Source organism: Podarcis tiliguerta, assembly GCF_965153285.1.
Source record: "Podarcis tiliguerta genome assembly, chromosome: 2".
Lineage (NCBI taxonomy): Eukaryota > Metazoa > Chordata > Lepidosauria > Squamata > Lacertidae > Podarcis > Podarcis tiliguerta.
The window spans coordinates 100,564,399-100,584,520 of NC_139535.1; the positions used below are offsets into that span (position 1 = coordinate 100,564,399).

General features: G+C 44.7%; 1 protein-coding gene across 8 annotated transcripts in view; it reads left to right on the forward strand.

Annotated features, from left to right (window-relative positions):
- TEX2 (testis expressed 2) overlaps positions 1-20,122 on the forward strand; it is a 97,463-nt gene that overhangs the window by 51,117 nt on the left and 26,224 nt on the right. For all 8 annotated transcript variants that reach the window (XM_083427347.1, XM_083427349.1, XM_083427350.1 and 5 more), the window contains 5 exons: positions 1,385-3,006; positions 11,367-11,567; positions 14,242-14,581; positions 17,621-17,868; positions 19,651-19,797. In XM_083427347.1, coding sequence (XP_083283473.1) covers positions 1,411-3,006; positions 11,367-11,567; positions 14,242-14,581; positions 17,621-17,868; positions 19,651-19,797 — 2,532 coding nt within the window. In that variant the 5' untranslated portion in view covers positions 1,385-1,410. The remainder of the gene's footprint in view (positions 1-1,384; positions 3,007-11,366; positions 11,568-14,241; positions 14,582-17,620; positions 17,869-19,650; positions 19,798-20,122) is intronic.

The window sequence follows — 20,122 nt, forward strand, 5'->3', positions numbered from 1 at the left end:
GTTCAATACACAATGGTCCATGGTTAATGCACGACTTATTCATTGCAATTTAGTGCCCATGGAGCGGGCTTTTAACGCACCTCCTCGTTAATAGTCGATCATTCTAAATAAGCACAATTTTTGTTCTCTGAGCTAAAGCATGTTCTAGCGCAATCATTTCAGCAATACAAGCCTCTTCCCGCGCCTTGCTCTATTAGCGGGCTGTTTTGAACTGGAAATTAGAATTTCTGGGACTAGTGCTGTGTGGGTGGTACAGAAACACTTATGGACTGAAAAGTGTTCAGTTCTGCAATGTGATTTTGAGATTCACTTTACTAAAGGTGATAAACATCCTAAGATGATCAGTTATCTTGGAATGCACAGCACTCTCTTCTGCTATGTACTGGGGCTCTGACAAGTAGTGTGTGTGTGTGTGTGTGTGTGTGTGTGTGTGTTTGTATGTGTATATATATATATATAATTTTCTTGCATTATGGTCTTAGCTGTGTGTCTACCAATACAGCGTGTGTGTGTATATGATTAGTTCTTTAAGAGATTAATGTGCAATCAAAGGGACTGAGCGTCTTTGATTTATGAAATCCTATCCTGTCCATCAATAATCTTAATTGCTTGCCATTATAATCACTGGAGTGTACTTTACCATCACAGTAATTATCTTGACTGGCTGTAATTTGACAAATCAGTTGAAGAGGCAAATAACAATGCTGTATCCATCATCTCGCACAATTCTGTCATTGCTTACAATGTGCTGACTGGAAGCGGGTGGAAATTTTTTTTTTGCTTGTGTTGAAGTGACACCAAGTGACTGTTTTAGAGTCCCTGTAAAAGTACAGACCAGAAGTGAGTTCTTAAAACGTGGCCTAATTCCGCCCCCCCTTCCATCCCTTTGCATTGCGTGTCCCCAGGTAACCATCCAAACATTAAGATCAACACATGGGACTTTACTTTGAGCCAACTTTGAAGGGGGTATTTCTCCCAGTCAGACATGCTCCTTGGGACTGTGCATTTTAGCATCCTGCTTCTGTGCATGTCTGCTTCCGATGTGCATGTTTGGTGTGATCTTCTTCTCTTTCCTCCCCTCTTCCCATTCCCACCCCATTCCCCGCAGTAGCAATAAAACATTCAGACTAGTCCCCAAAGGCTAGGAGAATCGGCCTCAGTTCTTGGTAGTAAACAATTTACCGCTTTTTCTCCACTTAACCATATTTTGGTTTTATGGTATGATTCCACCCTCCAAAAATATATATATGCTGAAGTGTGAGCGATGATGACTTGCACCCTCTCCATGGCCAATAAACTGATTTTCATGTGTGGTATTCAAAAGCTTGTTAATTGCAACTGTGATCTTCCTCCACATGATTTGCTTTTGGCTTCCTCTTCACAGACCCTGTTGCATCCCTGGGACCTGCAATGACAAGTCTGAACAGTAGCCATGCAGAGAAAAGCGGTGAGATGTCTTCAAAGCAGCCCGCGCCCAAAGTGCAGGTTCAGCGATCTGTTTCCCGAGAAACCATCACCATTCATTTCTCGGCGTTTGGGAAGGAGGAAGAAGAGGAGGAAGAAGAATTCATGGAGTCCCCCTCCGAGGCACTGGACAACCAAAGCATTGTAACTGCACTTGAAGCTAAGGAAGACCTGTGCTTTGATCACGGTGACCATGACTCTTCGGGTCCCACTACCTCGCTTAATGTGGCTGCATCTCCACTCGTCTCGTCTCCCATCGTCTCGCCAACTGCAAAGCCCTTAGAAACCCAAGTTTTTAGTGTGGTGCCATCAGCTCTCTCGTCCTCCTCGCATTTGACTCACACCGCCATGTCATCAGGGGTGGCGTTGCCTTCAGAACTGAAAACCAGCCTGTCGCCATCTCCACTGCCCTCCCCTTCCAAGACCAACACGCCATCTGCTGTTGCCGGCTCAAAGCCTTTCATGAGTTTAGTTAAGTCCCTCTCGACAGACATCGAACCAAAAGAGGCCACTCCGCCCACGAGGCACAGGCAGTTGATGAAAACCCTGGTAAAGTCTCTCTCCACAGACACTTCTAAGCAGGAGCCCGAAGCGGTTTCCTACAAACCACCGGACTCCAGACTCAACTTGCACCTGTTCAAACAGTTCACCCAGCCTCGGAGTACAGGTGGCGACTCCAAAACTGCTCCCTCGTCCCCCTTGACGTCTCCGTCGGATACTCGTTCTTTTTTTAAAGTGCCCGAAATGGAGGCCAAAATCGAGGACACAAAGAGACGCTTCTCGGAGGTGATCTACGAGCCTTTTCAGCTCCTCAGCAAAATAATGGGTGACGAGAGTAGTAGCCACAGGCCCAAAGCCTTATCTTCAAGTGCTTCAGAGCTGTCCAATCTCTCCAGCATGAATGGCCATCTGGAAAGCAATAACAACTATAGCATTAAGGAGGAGGAATGCGATTCCGAAGGGGACTTCTACGGCAGCGACTCCAGTATATGTAAGAGTGCTAAGCACTCCCAGAACGCGGAGGAGTCTGCAAAAGAGGCCGACAGAAGAAGCTCCCCGTTGTTAAGCACAAAGGACCCCAGTTTGAAGGCTTCACTGGTACTTGAAAGATGTTCTCTCTCTGCTCTGGCGAGCAAAGAGGACGAGGAGTTCTGTGAACTGTATTCTGAAGACTTCTGTTTGATAGAGGATGACGGTAAACCTGACAAACCTTTCGAAAGCTGCCTGAAGGCGGAGGGGAGGCCTGAGGAAAGCTCTGCCTCACCTGTCAGCGGTGAAGGTGGCACCGAACTACATGTGCAACAGCCTAAACTTCCAATGAAAACGTTGTACTTTCTCACAATGTTGATCTATGCCTACCTTATTCTCCCTCTTCCCAGTTACTTCAGCGGACTCTTTTTGGGAGTTGCCGTGGGATTTATGATTGCTATCTGTGTCATTTGGCTTTTTACACCAAGTTCTCGAGGTAACAGGCTACATAGGAATTGGAGCAAGCAATTGAATATGCACCCTCTGGACATCCAGGAACCTGAGATATTGAAGGTGAGCAACTCCTTCTAACTTTTGGAGATGCACATGATCCTGTATCATAACAAATTTACTGTATTTTTCGCTCTATAAGACGCACCAGACCACAAGACGAACCTAGTTTTTGGAGGAGGAAAACAAGAAAAAAAATATTCTGAATCTCAGAAGCCAGAACAGCAAGAGCGATCACTGTGCAGCGAAAGCAGCAATCCCTCTTGCTGTTCTGGCTTCTGGGATAGCCGCGCAGCCTGCATTCGCTCCATAAGACGCACACACATTCCCCCTTACTTTTTAGGAGGGAAAAAGTGAGTCTTATAGAGCAAAAAATACGGTACTTCAGGCCATACTGAGGGGTGTGGGGATTAATGTGGTTCTTGGAAGTGGTGCAGGATGTAACAATAACAAATTGGTAGCAAGTTGATACCCACTTCTGTTGTAGCAGATGTGCACTAAAGATCTGGTTGGATTTGCTTTGTGATTCAGTTCTATTCTATTAATTTTATTTTAAATTTGTAGGCCACCCTTCCTCACAAAGTCAGGCTTTGATGGCTTCAGTTACAGTGGTAACTTGGTTTTCAAACATAATCCGTTCTGGAAGACTGTTCGACTTCTGAAACATTCGAAAACTGAAGCATTTACTTATGGAAGCATTTACTTATGGAAAACTCAATACGGAGGCCGCGTAGCATGTTTGACTTCTGAAAAGTGTTAAAAAACTGAAGCAGTTATTTCCGGGTTTTCGGCATTTGAAAACATAAATATTGGACTTCTGAGACGTTTGAAAACTGAGATACTACAGTAATAGTGCTTTTCTAGTGCAATTTGTATATGTTTACCATGTGATGGCTGCGTAACTGGAAGATTAATATGGTGGTCTAATGGCTGCTGCCCCGTGTATCTCTGGCCACACAGATCAGGCCATGGGAGCCTGAAGCAATAAGCAGTGGTACCTCGGATTACAGATGCTTCAAGTTACAGATTCCGCTAACTCAGAAATAATACCTCGGGTTAAGAACTTTGCTTCAGGATGAGAACAGAAATCGTCCAGTGGCAGCGGGAGGCCCCATTCGCTAAAGTGATGCTTCAGGTTAAGAACAGTTTCAGGTTAAGAACTGACCTCCAGAACGAATTCAGTTCTTAACCCGAGGTACCACTGTATAGCATATGTATCCATGTTTGTTAACTGATGTGGTTAAATGGTTAAAAAAACAAAAAACTTAGACTGAGTTTTAGAACACATGAAAAACTTAAAACAAATCCTTATTTCCTGATGAATAGCCTTTGGACTATAATGTAACTTAAATAGAAAAGTATCTTCAGAAAGATTTTTCCTCCAAAACCATTTTATTTTAAAAATCCGATTTAAATAAAAAAATAAATCAAATATATATATATATATATATATATATATATATATATAATTGATTTTTATCCACCCTGATGCAGATTGTACTTTTTCGACTTGTGAATCGTGGTTTTGGCTGCTTTGCAAAAAGAGACTGTGCAGGGACGTTTATGTTGTTGTTTCTGCCCTTCACAGTTAAGCTGTGCCCTTTTGTATGTGCTGAGCCCAGGATGTTGTTGTTTTTAATGGCATGGATTGCAGCAGACGTCTGTTTTGGGAAGCTCTGTGTGTCACGGACCTTGGAATGGGCTTTTAAATTATCTCTGCTTTGGAAAGAGGATGGTGCCCAAAGGGGAAGTGGATTTCCTATTCGTTCCATGGCGCTCCCAACCATGACAGGTACAGATTAAAGGCAAATTTGCGGAGCCAGGAAGGTTGTGACCACACCTTCACAGTGCTAGACGGAATTTCTTGTGGCAAAAGATTGTTGAAGCTTTCTTCGGCATTGCTGTTCGTTGAAGGATCTTGCAGGCAAAGGAACGAGCTTAAGTCTGTTTACTGAAGTGATATGTTAGTGTTCTTAATTTCTGAAGAGGCTTTGCAGCTTCTTTATTTTCTTTCGGAAGAATTTTCCAGTGCTGCCAAGGATTTGATTTTTAGGAGGGTTGCCGCAATAGCTCATGTGACAATCACACAATGTAGCTCATTGTTCAGTTTTCCATATGTTTTTGCGATAAGGGCTGTGGCTTAATTTTCCTGCTGTTGCCTGGCAAGTTGTTCTGGCAGTAGAGTGTTTGAGGAAGCTGAGGGCAATATTCAACCTGTTTTGCTCAGAGTAGACCCCATGAAATTAGTGGACCTAACCGAGTCATGTTTATTTTCAGTGTGTCTACTTTGAGAAAACTTTAGTTGGAGGTTCCGTGTCCTGTTGAGGCATCCAAAACGTTATTGCTATTGGGGTATGAAAATGTTTGGGCAAATGACCTCATTTTTGTGCTTGGTCCACATTTGACCAAGATCTCACTGTTCCCAAAAGGGAACTTTGGGTCCAGTTTAATGTACAAAAACTCGCTTAACTTAAGAAAGGTGGCTGTGTTGCCACTATACCTCTGGTTCCAGCTAACACTTCTCTACAGATCAGTAGGGCGGAAAGGTTACAAAGTGGGGCTTTCTAGCTTCCGAGATGATTATGCTCAACAACTCCCCCCCCCCCCAAAAAAAAAACCTCAACATCTTTGGTGTCCAGATTTTCACTGATTGAAATATGGCAACCCTAATTTTTAGCCGCCTCTGGCTCCTCCCCAAGTTCCCTGTTATTTCTTATGGTTTTCCCCCCTTTTTCTTCTGTTGATATACACTGTGGCGTTTCGAACCACTTTACCAGACATTGTCTAGTGTTCTTTGTTCTGTTAATTTTGTTTCATATTTGCTTCATATGAAATCTCAATAAAAACATCATTTCTAAAATTGAGGGGGAAAAGGCAGTTAAGGATAGCTATATACAGCTGCATAAAATCACTATATTTTGTATATTAAGCCTCCTAGAGCACAATATACAGTGGTACCTCGGGTTACAGACGCTTCAGGTTACAGACTCCACTAACCCAGAAATATTACCTCGGGTTAAGAACTTTGCTTCAGGATGAGAACAGAAATCGTACAGCGGCGGCGCAGCAGGCCCCATTAGCTAAAGTGGTGCTTCAGGGTTAAGGACAGTTTCAGGTTAAGAACAGACATCAAGAACAAATTAAGTTCTTAACCCGATGTTCCACTGTATATATCAGGAGACTTCGTTTGGTCAGAATCGAGTACAGTCGTACCTCAGGTTACAGACGCTTTAGGTTGTGTTTTCGGGTTCGCACTGCACCAAACCCGGAAGTGCCGGAACGGGTTACTTCCGGGTTTCGGCGCTCGCGCATGCGCAGAAGTGCTAAATCGTGCTTTGCACATGCGCAGAAGCACTGAATTGTGACCCGCGCAGACGTGGCACTGCAGGTTGTGAACGCTGTGGGTTGCAAACATGCCTCCCGCACAGATCACGTTCGCCACCCGAGCATCCACTGTATACACTTCCAGAGTTAACGCTAAATACATGACTTCTGGTAAATGAGCCACCTTAGCTGCTAGAGGGCTTTCCAGGCTCGTCTCCCCATGTGTACTATCTGAAACCAAAGGGGTGCATTGGTTGCCAGATGTGATCCCCGCCCCCCGGCATTTCTCCTACCCCACTAAACAAAGCTGAAAGGTGAGAGGATAAAGAACAGACAAAATCAAGTTACTTCTTCACACAAGGCACAGCTAACTGTGGCATTTGCCGGCACAAGATGTGGTGATGGCTTGGGTGGCTTTGAAGGCAAATTAGACAAATTCAGGGAGGAATTTGCTGCCAAATTCAGGGAGGAATTTGTTTCTTTGCTGCCAAGGAGTGTGGTGGAGTCTCCTTCTTTGGAGGTCTTTAAGCAGAGGCTTGACAACCATATGTCAGGAGTGCTCTGATGGTGTTTCCTGCTTGGCAGGGGGTTGGACTCGATGGCCCTTGTGGTCTCTTCCAACTCTATGATTCTAGGATTCTAGGATAAGCCTCTCAATGGCTACTTAGTCATGATAGCTGTATATTGCCTCTAGAATCGGGGCTGCCTGCCTCTGAATACCAGTTGCTGGAAAGCAGGAGAAGAGTTCTATTCCGCTCCTGCCCTGCTTGCGGCAGCTTAGGTTGCACTTCCTGCTAGGCATCCTTTGTCATATCTGTGTCGCGTATTATCCTGCTCGGATTTGCATGGTATGTTTTCGCTCAGCGTCTCCTTGAGCAGGTTTATTGGAGATATATGCGTCACCCAGTATGATTCATATGTTCAAATATCCATAGGGAGTAATCCACCCACACCGGGAAAGTGTACTTACCCACTGCCAGGCACTACACAATTGTTACCTTGACACTTTTAGTGTAGGTAAGAGATAGAGAATTCTGTGTTTTTCTAGTCCAGAGTGAAATGCAGAAATTTTCTGAGATTGAACCGCCCCAAGACCTGTGGTATATAGGGCGGTATATAAGTGTAATTAATAAATAATAATTCAAAATATAATTCAGTGGGTATTCATGAATTGTGTTGATTTTAATTCCAGAGGGTTAACTGCGTTACAGCTAGGGTTGCCGTACATCCGGAATTTCCTGGACACGGCTGGTATTCGGGCGGAAGTAGCTGAAAGTATGGCTGCCCGTGTTGGAAGCTCAACAATTTTTGTGTCCGGGTTTTCACTTTTTGAAATAGGCCGACCCTATTACAGCAAACACAGAAAAGGGCTCTGTGGCACTGGAAAGGCTAATAGATTTTTCTCATAAGCTTCCCTGGACTGTAGCATCTGGTGAAGTGGGCTCTGGCTCATGAAACTTTGTGCCAGAAATTATTTATGTTGGATTACCAAATAGGTAAGGGATGCGGGTGGCACTGTGGGTTAAACCACAGAGCCTAGGACTTGCCAATCAGAAGGTTGGCGGTTCGAATCCATGCGACAGAGTGAGCTCCCGTCGCTCAGTCCCAGCTCCTGCCAACCTAGCAGTTTGAAAGCACGTCAAAGTGCAAGTAGATAAATAGGTACCGCTCCGGCGGGAAGGTAAATAGTGTTTCCGTGTGCTGCTCTGGTTCGCCAGAAGCAGCCTAGTCATGCTGGCCACATGACCCAGAAGCTGTATGCCGGCTCCTCGGCCAGTAAAGCGATATGAGCGACGCAACTCCAGAGTCATCCGCGACTAGACCTAATGGTCAGGGGTCCCTTTACCTTTATTTACAGCAAACACAGAAAAGGGCTCTGTGGCACTAGAAAGGCTAATAGATTTGTCGCATAAGCTTCCCTGGACTATAGCATCTGGTGAAGTGGGCTCTGGCTCATGAAACTTTGTGCCACAAATTATTTATGCCGGATTACTGAATAGGTACAGTAGACACCGGCCTATGAGCCCCATGCGTTTTGTGGGCCCCGTGACAAAGGGTCAAAATAATATTAATTTGATCTTGTTTGTTGTCGCTCTTGCAAGGGCCCCCCCAAGATTTCAACTGCCATGGGGCCTCCATAGGGTTTAATCCGGCACTGCAGTTATGCACAAAACACCACTTTTAATGTTCCATTGAATTTAACTAAAGCAGAAATTTGATGGATGCCAAGTACCTAGAACTAAAGCAACTATGTAAACCTGCACTCACCATTCTAATGCAGAAAGTAGCTGCTGCGGAAATGCTGCGTTAAAAAGCAGTTAGTTTCAAATTGTCGCTCCCAAAGTACTTCATATAAAGCACCACTGAAGGGGCATTAGCTGGCTTAGTCGACATGTACTCATCCTATCTTTCTCCTAGGAAAGACTGGAATGGGGATTCCTTGGCAGGGAAAGGGGAGGAACAGAAGAAGTTGGCAACCGACAAGGTTTAGCTTAGCTAGCAAGGGCAGCCCGAAATCATATCTTGGATCTGTACCTGGTAAACAGTTTGCCTGGAGTGTATGGCTGCAGAAAACTCGACAGGACCTTTGAATGCTTTCCCAGATGATAAGTCCTTTGCCGTGGAAATCTAGAACACCAGAAAGAGTGGTTCTATTCTAGCTTTCTCCCTGACATGCTCGTTCCTGTGTTCAGAGAGCATTTTGGGTAGGCCCGAGGGAGAAGAAGCATTCAGGGATGTGAAGCAGCAAGACATGCTTCTGAATATGATCAAGATGCTAAAAGTAATAAATGTTTTGAGTACGTGAGTTATGAAAAGGTTTGCTTCTGATCTGCAACTCCAGGGACCCTACTTGCTCTTATTGAGTAAGAGATTGATTCGTTTTACTCGCTCTGCCTTTCAAATGTCGTTTTTCCGTGTTTTGTGTGTGGTATTTTTGTAGGCCTTTATACAATTTCTTCTGAAAACAATTTATGCAATTACTTCTGAGAACGTTAAGTACCGTTCTCGTATTGACAGTCCGAGCACTGCTTGCTTGATACAGACCAGCGGTGGTGGCAGCTTTTCGCATGAATAATGTAGGTAAACCTGCTGCTTTATAAATACTGTTCACCTGTAGTTTGAGAAAAGTGGTTGCAAGATGACTCAAGAACGGAGCATGGATATGGGAGACCTGGAAAAGGTTGCCTTGTCATTGTTCCCCCTACCCCAGGTCTAACCAATAACATTCAGAGTGTCGAAGAAATGAAGGTGTGCTATTTTTCTGTTCACAAACTGATTAAAGGAGTGGGATGGATTTCTAATGTGGTTAGACTGGCAGAGCTTAATCCACCTAGTCTAACTATAAAACCTGAGCCAACAGGTGTAATAAATCAGTTGAGCAGCATGCGGTTAATCTAATTCCATTACCCAGTTAAATTGAAATGAAGACAGGGACTACCGGGTTATTGGGGGAAGCAATGGGGAAACTGGTCTGAATTACGTTTTTGTAAGCATGTGTTCCTGTCTCAAAGGTAATCTGTTCTAGGGAAGCATGGCTCTTTGGTAAGACTTTCATTTCCTGCTATAGAGTGGTATTCTGTTGGGGGATCTTTTCTGTTGCTCTCAGTGAGCATATTTTGCCTTAATGTTGCATCTGTCTTGTGCAATGGATTAATGATGCCCTTACGTGACACCAACCATGTACCCAAGAGCTTCAGGCATACAGAGGCTGTTTTGTTCTCTTCTGTAGCTAGGGAAATGGTGCCAAGTGTTTGTGTGTGGAGGGGAATCCCCCTTCTTTGGAGATTATGGGCCATGCCTAAACTTCAGTTTGCATAGCAGAGGCCTCCTGAGCTCCATGCCGTTGCCAAGAGCTTTTGGACATGTCAGAATTGCAGACCCCTTTGTTCCGATAGCATACAGATCACATGTTTTTGTAACGCCTGGGAGAGGAGACAAGAAGAAGCAGGTCCATAAAGCATCCTGGGCGCTTTGTTCCTGGGTATTTTGCTTGCCAGGGGTCCCCAGGATTTGGGGGAGGTGAGTGAGTGGGGATGGTGAAGGCCTTGGCTTTTTCCCCCAGTCAGAACTTGTCAGAACTCAGGTGGGTTCTGGCACCTCTCAGGTGGATGCCATTGCCATTCTAAGATATCACTGATAGAGGCCTTGCTTCTGAGCAACATTCAGCCGCACACTCTGACTTACCTGCAGGGCTAGCAAGTAAGAGTCTCAGTGAGGCCTTTTGTACCCTTTCCGAGCACAATTTAAAGTGCTGGTGCTCACCTTTAAAGCCCGAAATTGCTTCGGTCCAGTATATCTGAAGGAGCATCTCCACCCCCATCGTTCACTGTGGTCCAGCGACGAGGGCCTTCTGGCGGTTCCCTCGCTGCGAGAAGGCAAGTTACAGGGAACCAGGCAGAGGGCCTTTTCGGTAGTGGCATCCGCCCTGTGGAACGCCCTCCCACCAGATGTCAAAGAGAACAACAACTACCAGACTTTTAGAAGACATCTGAAGGCAGCCCTGTTTAGGGAAGCTTTTAATGTTTAGGGAAGCTTTTAATGCTTGATGTATTACGGTATTTTGGTATTCTGTTGGAAGCCGCCCAGATGGGCGGGGTATAAATAATAATAATAATAATAATAATAATAATAATAATAATTTATTATTATTATTATTATTATTATTATTATTATTATTATACCACATCCTCCATTCACTTTTAAGCATTGGCAGGTTAACCACCTTAGACCTTTCTGCACTGCTGCAAATCGTTTAATTCTACACTTTGACGGTCCTAGGGATGAGGAGCTTTCCAGGTTTTTTTCTAGGTCCTAGGGCCTGCCTTGCCATTAACCTGCTCCAACCTGCTCTGGCTCTGTGTCAAAATGTATTTACTCTTCAAGGATTATGGAATGAATGAGGTTGACACACTATGGAAAGGCAGGAATCGGTTCCTCCCTGCAGCGCTTGAGGTGGCTGCCGTACAGAACCTTAATTTTGTCTCGCTTGTAGTTTGACCTTGTTCTGTTGGATTTAGGCTTTCAGCGGCTGATATTTTAAATTAGCCGTGGGATCTATTCTGAATCGCCTTTTGATAAAATTCCTGTGTCTTCTCCAGGGCTGGATGAATGAGATCCATAACTACGATCCAGAGACATACCATGCTACATTGACTCACTCTGTCTACGTGAGACTTGAAGGAAGCACCTTGAGACTTTCGAACCCCAACAAAAATATCTCCAGAAGGGCTATTTACAATGAAGCCAAGCCGGAAGTCACTTACATTAGCCAGAAAATTTATGATCTTACAGAAAGCAAGGTGAGTTCCAATGACACTCTATGAGTAGCTCCCACATGAGGACTTAAGTGGGTTTTTAAATCATCATCATCATCCAGGCGTGGCTAACTCAGTCCAGATGTTGTTGGACTCCAACTACCATCAGCCACATCCAGCAGGGTGAGGGGTGATGGAATTGCAGTCCAGCAACATCTGGAAAGTCACAGGTGAGCCACCCCCACTTTAAGTCTCTTGCAATGTTTTTTCTTTGGATAATGGGACCAGCCATTATGGTTTGCTGCCAAACATAATAAAATATTTTATTTGCATCGTCTCTTTGTCTTACTGCATCCAAGGAAACTTTATTGTCAGATGGCTGTTGCGGTTGCTCGAGAGTAACCAGGCAGGACTCCAACCTGTCTTTTACAGTTTTTATTTTGGTGCAAACTATTTACAGTGGAGAGTCCCAGAGCTCATGTCTGGCTCAATAACTAGCAGAATCCGGGAGTGGTCTTCTTTTGGACCTCCCCCAACATAAGAGTTTTGTTACCCCCAACCGTCTCCGCCCCTCTCTGCGCCTCAGACTACTTTTCAGGATGGCCGATGGCAAGGGCGTGTTTCCCTCCTCTCCAGCTTGCCCAGGAGCGGTGTTGAGGCTCCCACTAGCATCCTCTGGTCCTTACACCTCTTCCCCACTGGAGGGGGGGGGGCTTTCCTCCTCCCCGAAAGAGGAACTGCTTCACAAGATTTTCGGAGGCTCCCTGTAACACAACTGCCCTTCTATTTCTCGCCTCTGAGCCGATGGCAGTTTGCTGACAACTATGGTGTATGTTTTCCTGCCCCTCAGATAACAGCCATGGAAATAGAGCGGGGTAGGAAAACTTGTAGCATGATGTCATATGTTTAATATTTATGTGTGTTGGTGTGAGAGCTATGTATATTGGTGAAGGGGGGTGTGCTGAGAACATAGGGATTCTGCTTTCAGTGTTATCCCTGTGTCTGCCTAAATATCTAATTTTCCCCTTTCTAAATACCAATGCTGAATTTTCACAGTGTTGCTGCCTCCATCTTCAAAGACAGCAAGGGGAACTGGGGAGAACTGAGTTCCTTGCTATCAGTGCTTTCTTCTACCACAAAGCCACCATTGGCTACATCCCTTTGGAACTGGCTGTGGAGTTTTCTTGAGAATTATTACACAATAATGAGACTGATAGACCAATGTAATCAGCTAAAAATGGGTTATTTGGTGACCGTGTCTAAGTATACTGACATAATGTAACTGATATTTTTAGGAGTCCGTGCAGACATGCCATTGCCCATGTCGTTCAGTTGAAGTCACCATATAGGGCCTTGAATATGTTGAGACTTGCAGTGCCTGCTTGTGTTAAAGTTCACTACTGCCTTTTCAATGTTGTGGATGCTCAAGTTTGTTTTCTTCTACAAGATGATGATGATGATGATAACAATATATTATTTATACCCCACCCATCTGGCTGGGTTTCCCCAGCCACTCTGGGGTGGCTTCCAACAGAACACCAAAATACAACAGTCTATCAAACATTAAAATCTTCCCTAAACTAACTTGTAGAAGTTAGTTTTCTTCTACAAGTAAATACTGAGAACTGAAAGAGTTTATTATATTGGGGCTCTTGTTTGCCCCCATTTGCAATTGGAGATGGTGCTAAATTTTAGAATGTAAGGGGGAGCTACCTGCTCCAGCTTGGAAGATCCTCAACATGGCAGGATGAAGCAGGCCCTGCCCTCTGAAATTAAGCACTCCTCATATACCTGAAGGAGCGTCTCCACCCCCATCTTTCAGCCCGGACACTTGAGGTCCAGTGCCAAGGGCCTTCTGGCGGTTCCCTCACTGTGAGAAGTGAGGTTAGAGGGAACCAGGCAGAGGGCCTTCTCAGTAATGGCACCCGCCCTGTGGAACACACTCCCATCAGCTGTCAAGGAAGTAAACAACTATACCTGACTTTTAGAAAATATCTGAAGGCAGCCTTGTTTAGGGAAGTTTTTAATGTTTGATGTTTTATCGTGTTTTTAATATTCTCTTGGGAGCTGCCCAGAGTGGCTGGGGAAACCCAGCCAGATGGGTGGGGTATAAATAATAAATTAGTAGTAGTAGTAGTACAGTCATACCTTGGGTTGAATATGCTTCATGTTGAGCATGTTCGAGTTGCGCTCCGCAACAACCCGGAAGTAACGGAGCATGTTACTTCTGGGTTTTGCCGCTCGCGCATGTGCAGACGCTCAAAATGACATCATGCGCAGAAGCGGTGAAAAGCGACGCACACATGTGTAGACGTGCCATCGCTATTTATGTTTGCTTCTGGATGCGAACGGGCCTCCGGAACGGATCCCGTTCGCATCCCGAGGTACTACTGTAATTGACTCCTCTTGGTATTAGCTAAACTGGCCTCCTCTCCCACTGATTCCCCAAACTTACATTGTTATTTGGGGGTGGGGACTGACGGGAGGAAAAATAGGGGGTAGCAGAGGGACTGATGGGGAACTCCTCTGGGCCAAGCCTTCCCAGGCTTTCTGTGAACTCTAGGAAAGAATCCTAGAGCTCAGGAAGACCAAATGGTAAAGGAGGGTCCCTGTCCACCATCGTTTGCAGTTGATTACGTATTCAACGAATGCCTTCTGTTCCGTATTTCCCTGCCCGGTGTGGTGGGCCGGTGAAATGAATTTGCAACTTGTTTTCCAGATTCACCTGGTACCCAAAAGTTTGGCCCGGAAAAGAATCTGGAACAAAAAATATCCTATTTGCATTGAGCTTGGGAGACAAGATGACTTCATGGCTAAAGCCCAGGCTGACAAAGAGACCTCGGAAGAGAAGCCCACCGTAGAAAAAGTGGAAGCGAGCAGTGAAGAACCCAAGAGGCAACCTCAGGATGGAGCAAAGTCCATCACTCAGAAGGACCAAGTGCTTTATCTCTTTGGGAGGACTGGTAGGGAGAAGGAGGAATGGTTTCAGAGGTTCCTCCTGGCTTCCAAATTGAAATCTGAAGGGAAAAAGCCAATTGCTGTGTGTGGACAAAAGCCTGGTAGGACCCTGTTCTCTCATATTATTAAGATTCTTCTTGTAGCGAGCTCAAAATACCAGCTTATAAAAGATTCATTGGAAGTGGCTTATATTCCAGAAGGAACATTTGGGCATTCAGTGTGTTAAACAGAACATGTCTAGACTGCAGTCTGGGGGCAATTTAACTCCTCCCAGAGTCGTCGTGCATTTATTAATCCATTTTTAACTATCTGCATTTTAATATCCTGCCATATGTACTGTGCTGCACGGAGTCAAAATGAGCAGAAATTGAGTGGAAATAGAGCTTAGGGTATCTGCTAGCACGTTCACTGCTATTAAAAAATCTTTCCTAAAGGAAAAATATAAAGTAGTGTCTGACCGTCAGCAAATGTTGCCTGAACTTTGTAGTTTGCCCTTCTATTGGCTCGACAATTTCTCTTTAAAAGCTTGGCTTTTCTCTTTAAAAGGGCCTTGTAAAATGTCTGGACGTTCTGTTTTCAAGTGTCTTAGGGGGGTGTAGGTATACTCTTCTAGAGTGCTTCTGACCTTATTTTATTTACCGTATTTTTTGCTCTATAAGACTCACTTTTTCCCTCCTAAAAAGTAAGGGGAAATGTGTGTGTGTCCTATGGAGCGAATGCAGGCTGCGCAGCTATCCCAGAAGCCAGAACAGCAAGAGGGATTGCTGCTTTCACTGCGCAGCGATCCCTCTTGCTGTTCTGGCTTCTGAGATTCAGAATATTTTTTTTCTTGTTTTCCTCCTCCAAAAACATGGTGCGTCTTGTGGTCTGGTGCGTCTTATAGAGCGAAAAATACGGTAATTGGTGTCATTTTGTAAAACGTGCTGCTGTTTCTTTAGAATGATCAGATCTGCGTCAGTCACTTTTCAGAGAAAAATATTTAGGAAAAACGTTGAGGCCATACCACTGACTGAAACTTGCATGAATCTAAATGTTCTAAAGTTACATTAGCAAGAAACATCAGACACACTGCTTAAGATGTGTAATTTTAAAATCGAATGTGGCAAGCAGACATTAATTTTTAATCAGGCCTTTTTTTTATTTCACCCTTCCTCTCCCATCACAAATCTTTTTCCCCTCTTTTAAAATATTTGCAGAACAAAATGTTTGCAGCTTACAACGTGCCTAAGTTAGCTCTGACGTCGTTTAGCAATATAGATGTAGAATCTAGAAACTTGGCCATAATTTGAACCTTGGAGTGCATACTGCATCAATAAAATAAAATAGGAACCGAGGGAATTTAGGCAGTTCTGCTAAGCATTTAGTGATGTCAGGCTTTTTAAAAACACAGAGTTTTATCTCACCAACTTCAGGACACAGTCTTTCCCCTAGGTTTGCACATTCCCTGCCATTGTTCAAAATCAACATTTCTATTACCTTTGGTGGCTAGCCCTTGCCTGTTTTATGAAATAAATACAAATATACGAATTCAATTCATGCAGACTTGTCAGGTTTGCATAACCTGCTGAATTTACAGAAAATTTTTTTAGAGGCATTTAATCTGCTCTTTCTGTTGATTTGAAATTAACAGGGCAATCCTATACCCTCTCCCTTCCAACACGAATGATGGAGCAGGTTAGGACTGGGTATAGTTGCCTTTCCACCAGCCTCTGCCAGCATAGAAGAATCCTGCCAGCTGGGATGGGCTTTGCTGTGGCAGAAGTCCAAGCTTCAGCCATGCGAGCAGAGAGAGAGAGAGAGAGAGAGAGAGAGAGCTATTGCTAGGGGTTTTCTTGCCATTGTTAGCAACCTGAAAGTCCTGAAATGGGGCCTTTCAGGGAGGGGTGTGTTGCCAGCAGTTTTGCATCCACTGGCAAAGCAGAAAATTAGACACAGCTTTCCTGTCCTCCCCTTCTGCCCTGACCACCGTGAGATGACAGGGCTTTCTCTGCTCTACCTGGCCCAAATCAGGATTGCTCTGTCAATTATTCTGCTTGCAATGTCATTCAGAGATTTTTCTTTTTCTCATAGCCTATGAAGGTTTATCCATACTGCTGCCTCTATCAAGGGGCTTTCCCTTTCTTATAGCTTCACTCACCCAGGTATATTAAACAGAGGAGAAGGAGGAGGATTTTTGCTAAAAGTCCATGGGGATAGGTATAGTTTTCTGCTCATTATATAAACCTGATGGGAATCTTGTTCCCATTGTATGGTTAAGTTCCTTAGCATCAGTGCTATTTATCTAGAAAAAGGGGTGCCGGAACTCACCATGAACGCCTCCCTTGTTCTCTTATAATGGCAGTGGCGCCCACCTGAGTTCCGGAAAGTTCCGCCTGGAAAAAAAAGCTCTGCTTACACATCACACACTGAAAAATATGTTATTTCCCCCTGCCAAGAATCATGGGAATTGTAGTTTATCCCGCACAGAGCTATAGTTCCTAGTATGTTTAACAAACTACAGTTACCAGTGTTCTTTGGGGAAAGAGGCATACTTTAAATGTTTGGTGTGTATGCAGCCAAAATTGGGTGGACTGTAAGCAGCCATGTTGCAGCTGTGGCTTGGCTACCTTTTCCCTGGAAATTCCTGTATTTATGTCTTCCTTCCTTGTGGTTCCCTTCCACATGGGAGTTGCTTCCTGCAATTGCTGTAATCCACCTTGCTGATTTTAAGATAATATGCGTGAAAGCTTCTGGAAAAGACTTGCAAGTAACCCCTTTGCTTGACGTTTGCCTTGGAGCACTGTCTAGCACAGCAGTGTAAAAATTCAAAAAATGTTTCACTGACGACTTAATAAAAACACATATGAGAAGATGAGGTGAGAGGGGGTGTCTCCAAACTGCGCCCATGGTTAAATGAAAGCCCATTTCTAATGTTCAGAAATTTGGCAGATATTTTTATTGCATCCACTTTCATGGCTGCTAGTGTAAAAAAACAACAGAAAAAACAGCATTCTTTTCATCCTGCTCTTCTAAGACTTGCCCTGTAGCCCATCGCCTCTCGCTAGAATCTTAGCATCTTAAACTCCTGACTTTCATGGTCCTTGAGTTTCCTATTTGATTACTTATTAATGATGAAGGCCTTTTCCCTTCCCGGCCTTTAGGATTCTTGCCAGCGCACAGTCGATCCGACAGCCAGTCTGGAGCTCTGACCCACAGCCGTAGCAGCAGCAAAGGGAGCATCGATGAAATTCTCTCCCAGCCGAAGCAGAAGGAACTGGCAGCCAGCGTGAGACAAAAAATGCTTCTGGATTACAACATGTATATGGCCAGGTGCATTCCGCAAGAACAGGCGAGCCCTGTAGCCAGCCCAGTCCACAGTGCAGACAGCAGCCCTACAGCTGTGAAGAAGGTGAGGTGTACAAGGATTAATTGATCTGCACTGAAATATTATGGTCACCCTTCCACTTCTGTGGTTTCCAAGAGGTTTCTCTGCATGCGGGTGTTGGGCAGGGTGAGCTTGGCAAGGGCTCAACCCATATTTAGTGCCATCAGTTTCTGTCTAGTCTGAATCGTGCTGTGGCCTTTCCCTAGTGTCTCCGTAGTGTTGGGCAGTGCTGCAGCACCCTTGCCCATGGTGTCTACACCAGTTCTGTCCTTCCAGAAAAAGAGGTGCCAGAACTCACCATGAGCGCCTCCCTTGTTCTGTTATACAGTGGTACCTCAGGTTAAGAACTTAATTTGTTCTGGAGGTCCGTTCTTAACCTGAAACTGTTCTTAACCTGAGGTACCACTTTAGCTAATGGGGCCTCTTGCCGCCGCCGCACAATTTCTGTTCTCATCCTGAAACAAAGTTCTTAACCCGAGGTACTATTTCTGGGTTAGCGGAGTCTGTAACCTGAAGCATCTGTGACCTGAAGCTTCTGTAACCCGAGGTATCACTCTACAGTGGTACCTCGGGTTACAAACACTTCAGGTTACAGACTCCGCTAACCCGGAAGTAGTACTTCAGGTTAAGAACTTTACCTCAGGATGAGAACAGAAATCGCACAGTGGTGGGGGGAAACCCCATTAGCTAAAGTAGTACCTCAGGTTAAGAATGGTTTCAGCTTGAGAACGGAATGAATTAAGTTCATAACCAGAGGTACCACTGTAATGGCAATGGTGTCCACTTGAGAGGTGCTGAAACTGAGTTCCAGCTGAAAAAAAAGCCATACAGCTTCAGAAGCTAAATGTGGCCAGCCATAGCTTTAAATGTCAAGGAGATAAAGAACTACACAACTTTTGGAAGACACCTGAAGGCATCCCTGTTTCGGGAAGCTTTTAATGTTAGACGTCTTATGTTTTTATATGTGCAGGAAGCTGCCCAGAGTGGCTGGAGAAACCCAGCCATATGGGTGGGGCATATTTTTTTTTAATTATTATTATTATTATTATACGCGCCTCCCCGCTAACAATCTACTACTATTATCTGTGTGATTTCGGCCATTCCTCAGGAAGTGTGAGTTGCTCGTGCTTCCTTTCTTTCCCCAGCTATGTGCAACATCCAACATTTTCTTCACCGTTAGATGTGTGTTCCCTGTGGTTACCAAAGAAGCATGAGAAAGAAGTGCAGTTAGTACTAAGATGGGAGAAAAGGGATTCTGCTCCCCACACCACGCCTCAGACTTCTTAGGACAGTCTTATACAGACAGGGTTACTTGTATTGTATATTGTATAGCCTTTTGGGTTATTTTGCAATTCCACTGTGTTTGACCAGAGGGGACAGGGGAGCGAAATTATATTTTGCACAATATAAGAAGCAAAGTTTCTCTCCACCCCCTTATTTTCTGTCTCCAGCCTGGTTTCAGGCTACCTTCTTAGTGTTGGCTTTCTTCAAAAAGAAAATAAACTCTGCTGGCATCAGCTCTTCACCATTGCTAAAATGACCCCTTGTTTTCAGAGGAATGTCCATGTTGGGAAATGCCTTTGAATTATGCTTGTGGAATAAGCTTAACTCGTTGTCGGGGAGATAAAACGATACCTCTTTCTATGGAGAGGTTCTTGTTAGCTTGTGAAGCCTGCTGTGTAGCTAGCAGCCCAGGGTCGGTGTTATTGTACATTTTCGATAGCCACGCCAGAGTTTCTAAAAGTAGGGAAACTCTCTCTCTCTCTCTCTCTCTCTCTCTCTCTCTCTCTCTCTCTCTCTTACCAGTTGCCATCCGATGCCCATTGTGAAGAAGAGATGCAGGAAGCATGGGTGAACGCCTTGCTGGGAAGAATATTTTGGGATTTCTTGGGAGAAAAGTACTGGTCTGACATGGTGTCCAAGAAGATACAAATGAAGCTCAGCAAAATAAAGGTATGGGCTGTTTTTCCAAGAATCGGCTCTCTTTATTCTAGAATAGGGAACGTACTGTGTAGCTCCAGGCTAGCTCAGTAACAAGGGCTGCATCCACAGCCCCTCAGCTGACTCAGCCTCACCCCATCTTGGAAGGTTCCATGTGTTTGTGTGTGTGTGTGGGGGGGGTGTTTCATAGAATCATAGAGTTGGAAGAGACCACAAGGGTCATCGAGTCCAACCCCCTGCCAAGCAGGAAACACCATCAGAGCACTCCTGACATATGGTTGTCAAGCCTCTGCTTAAAGACCTCCAAAGAAGGAGACTCCACCACACTCCTTGGCAG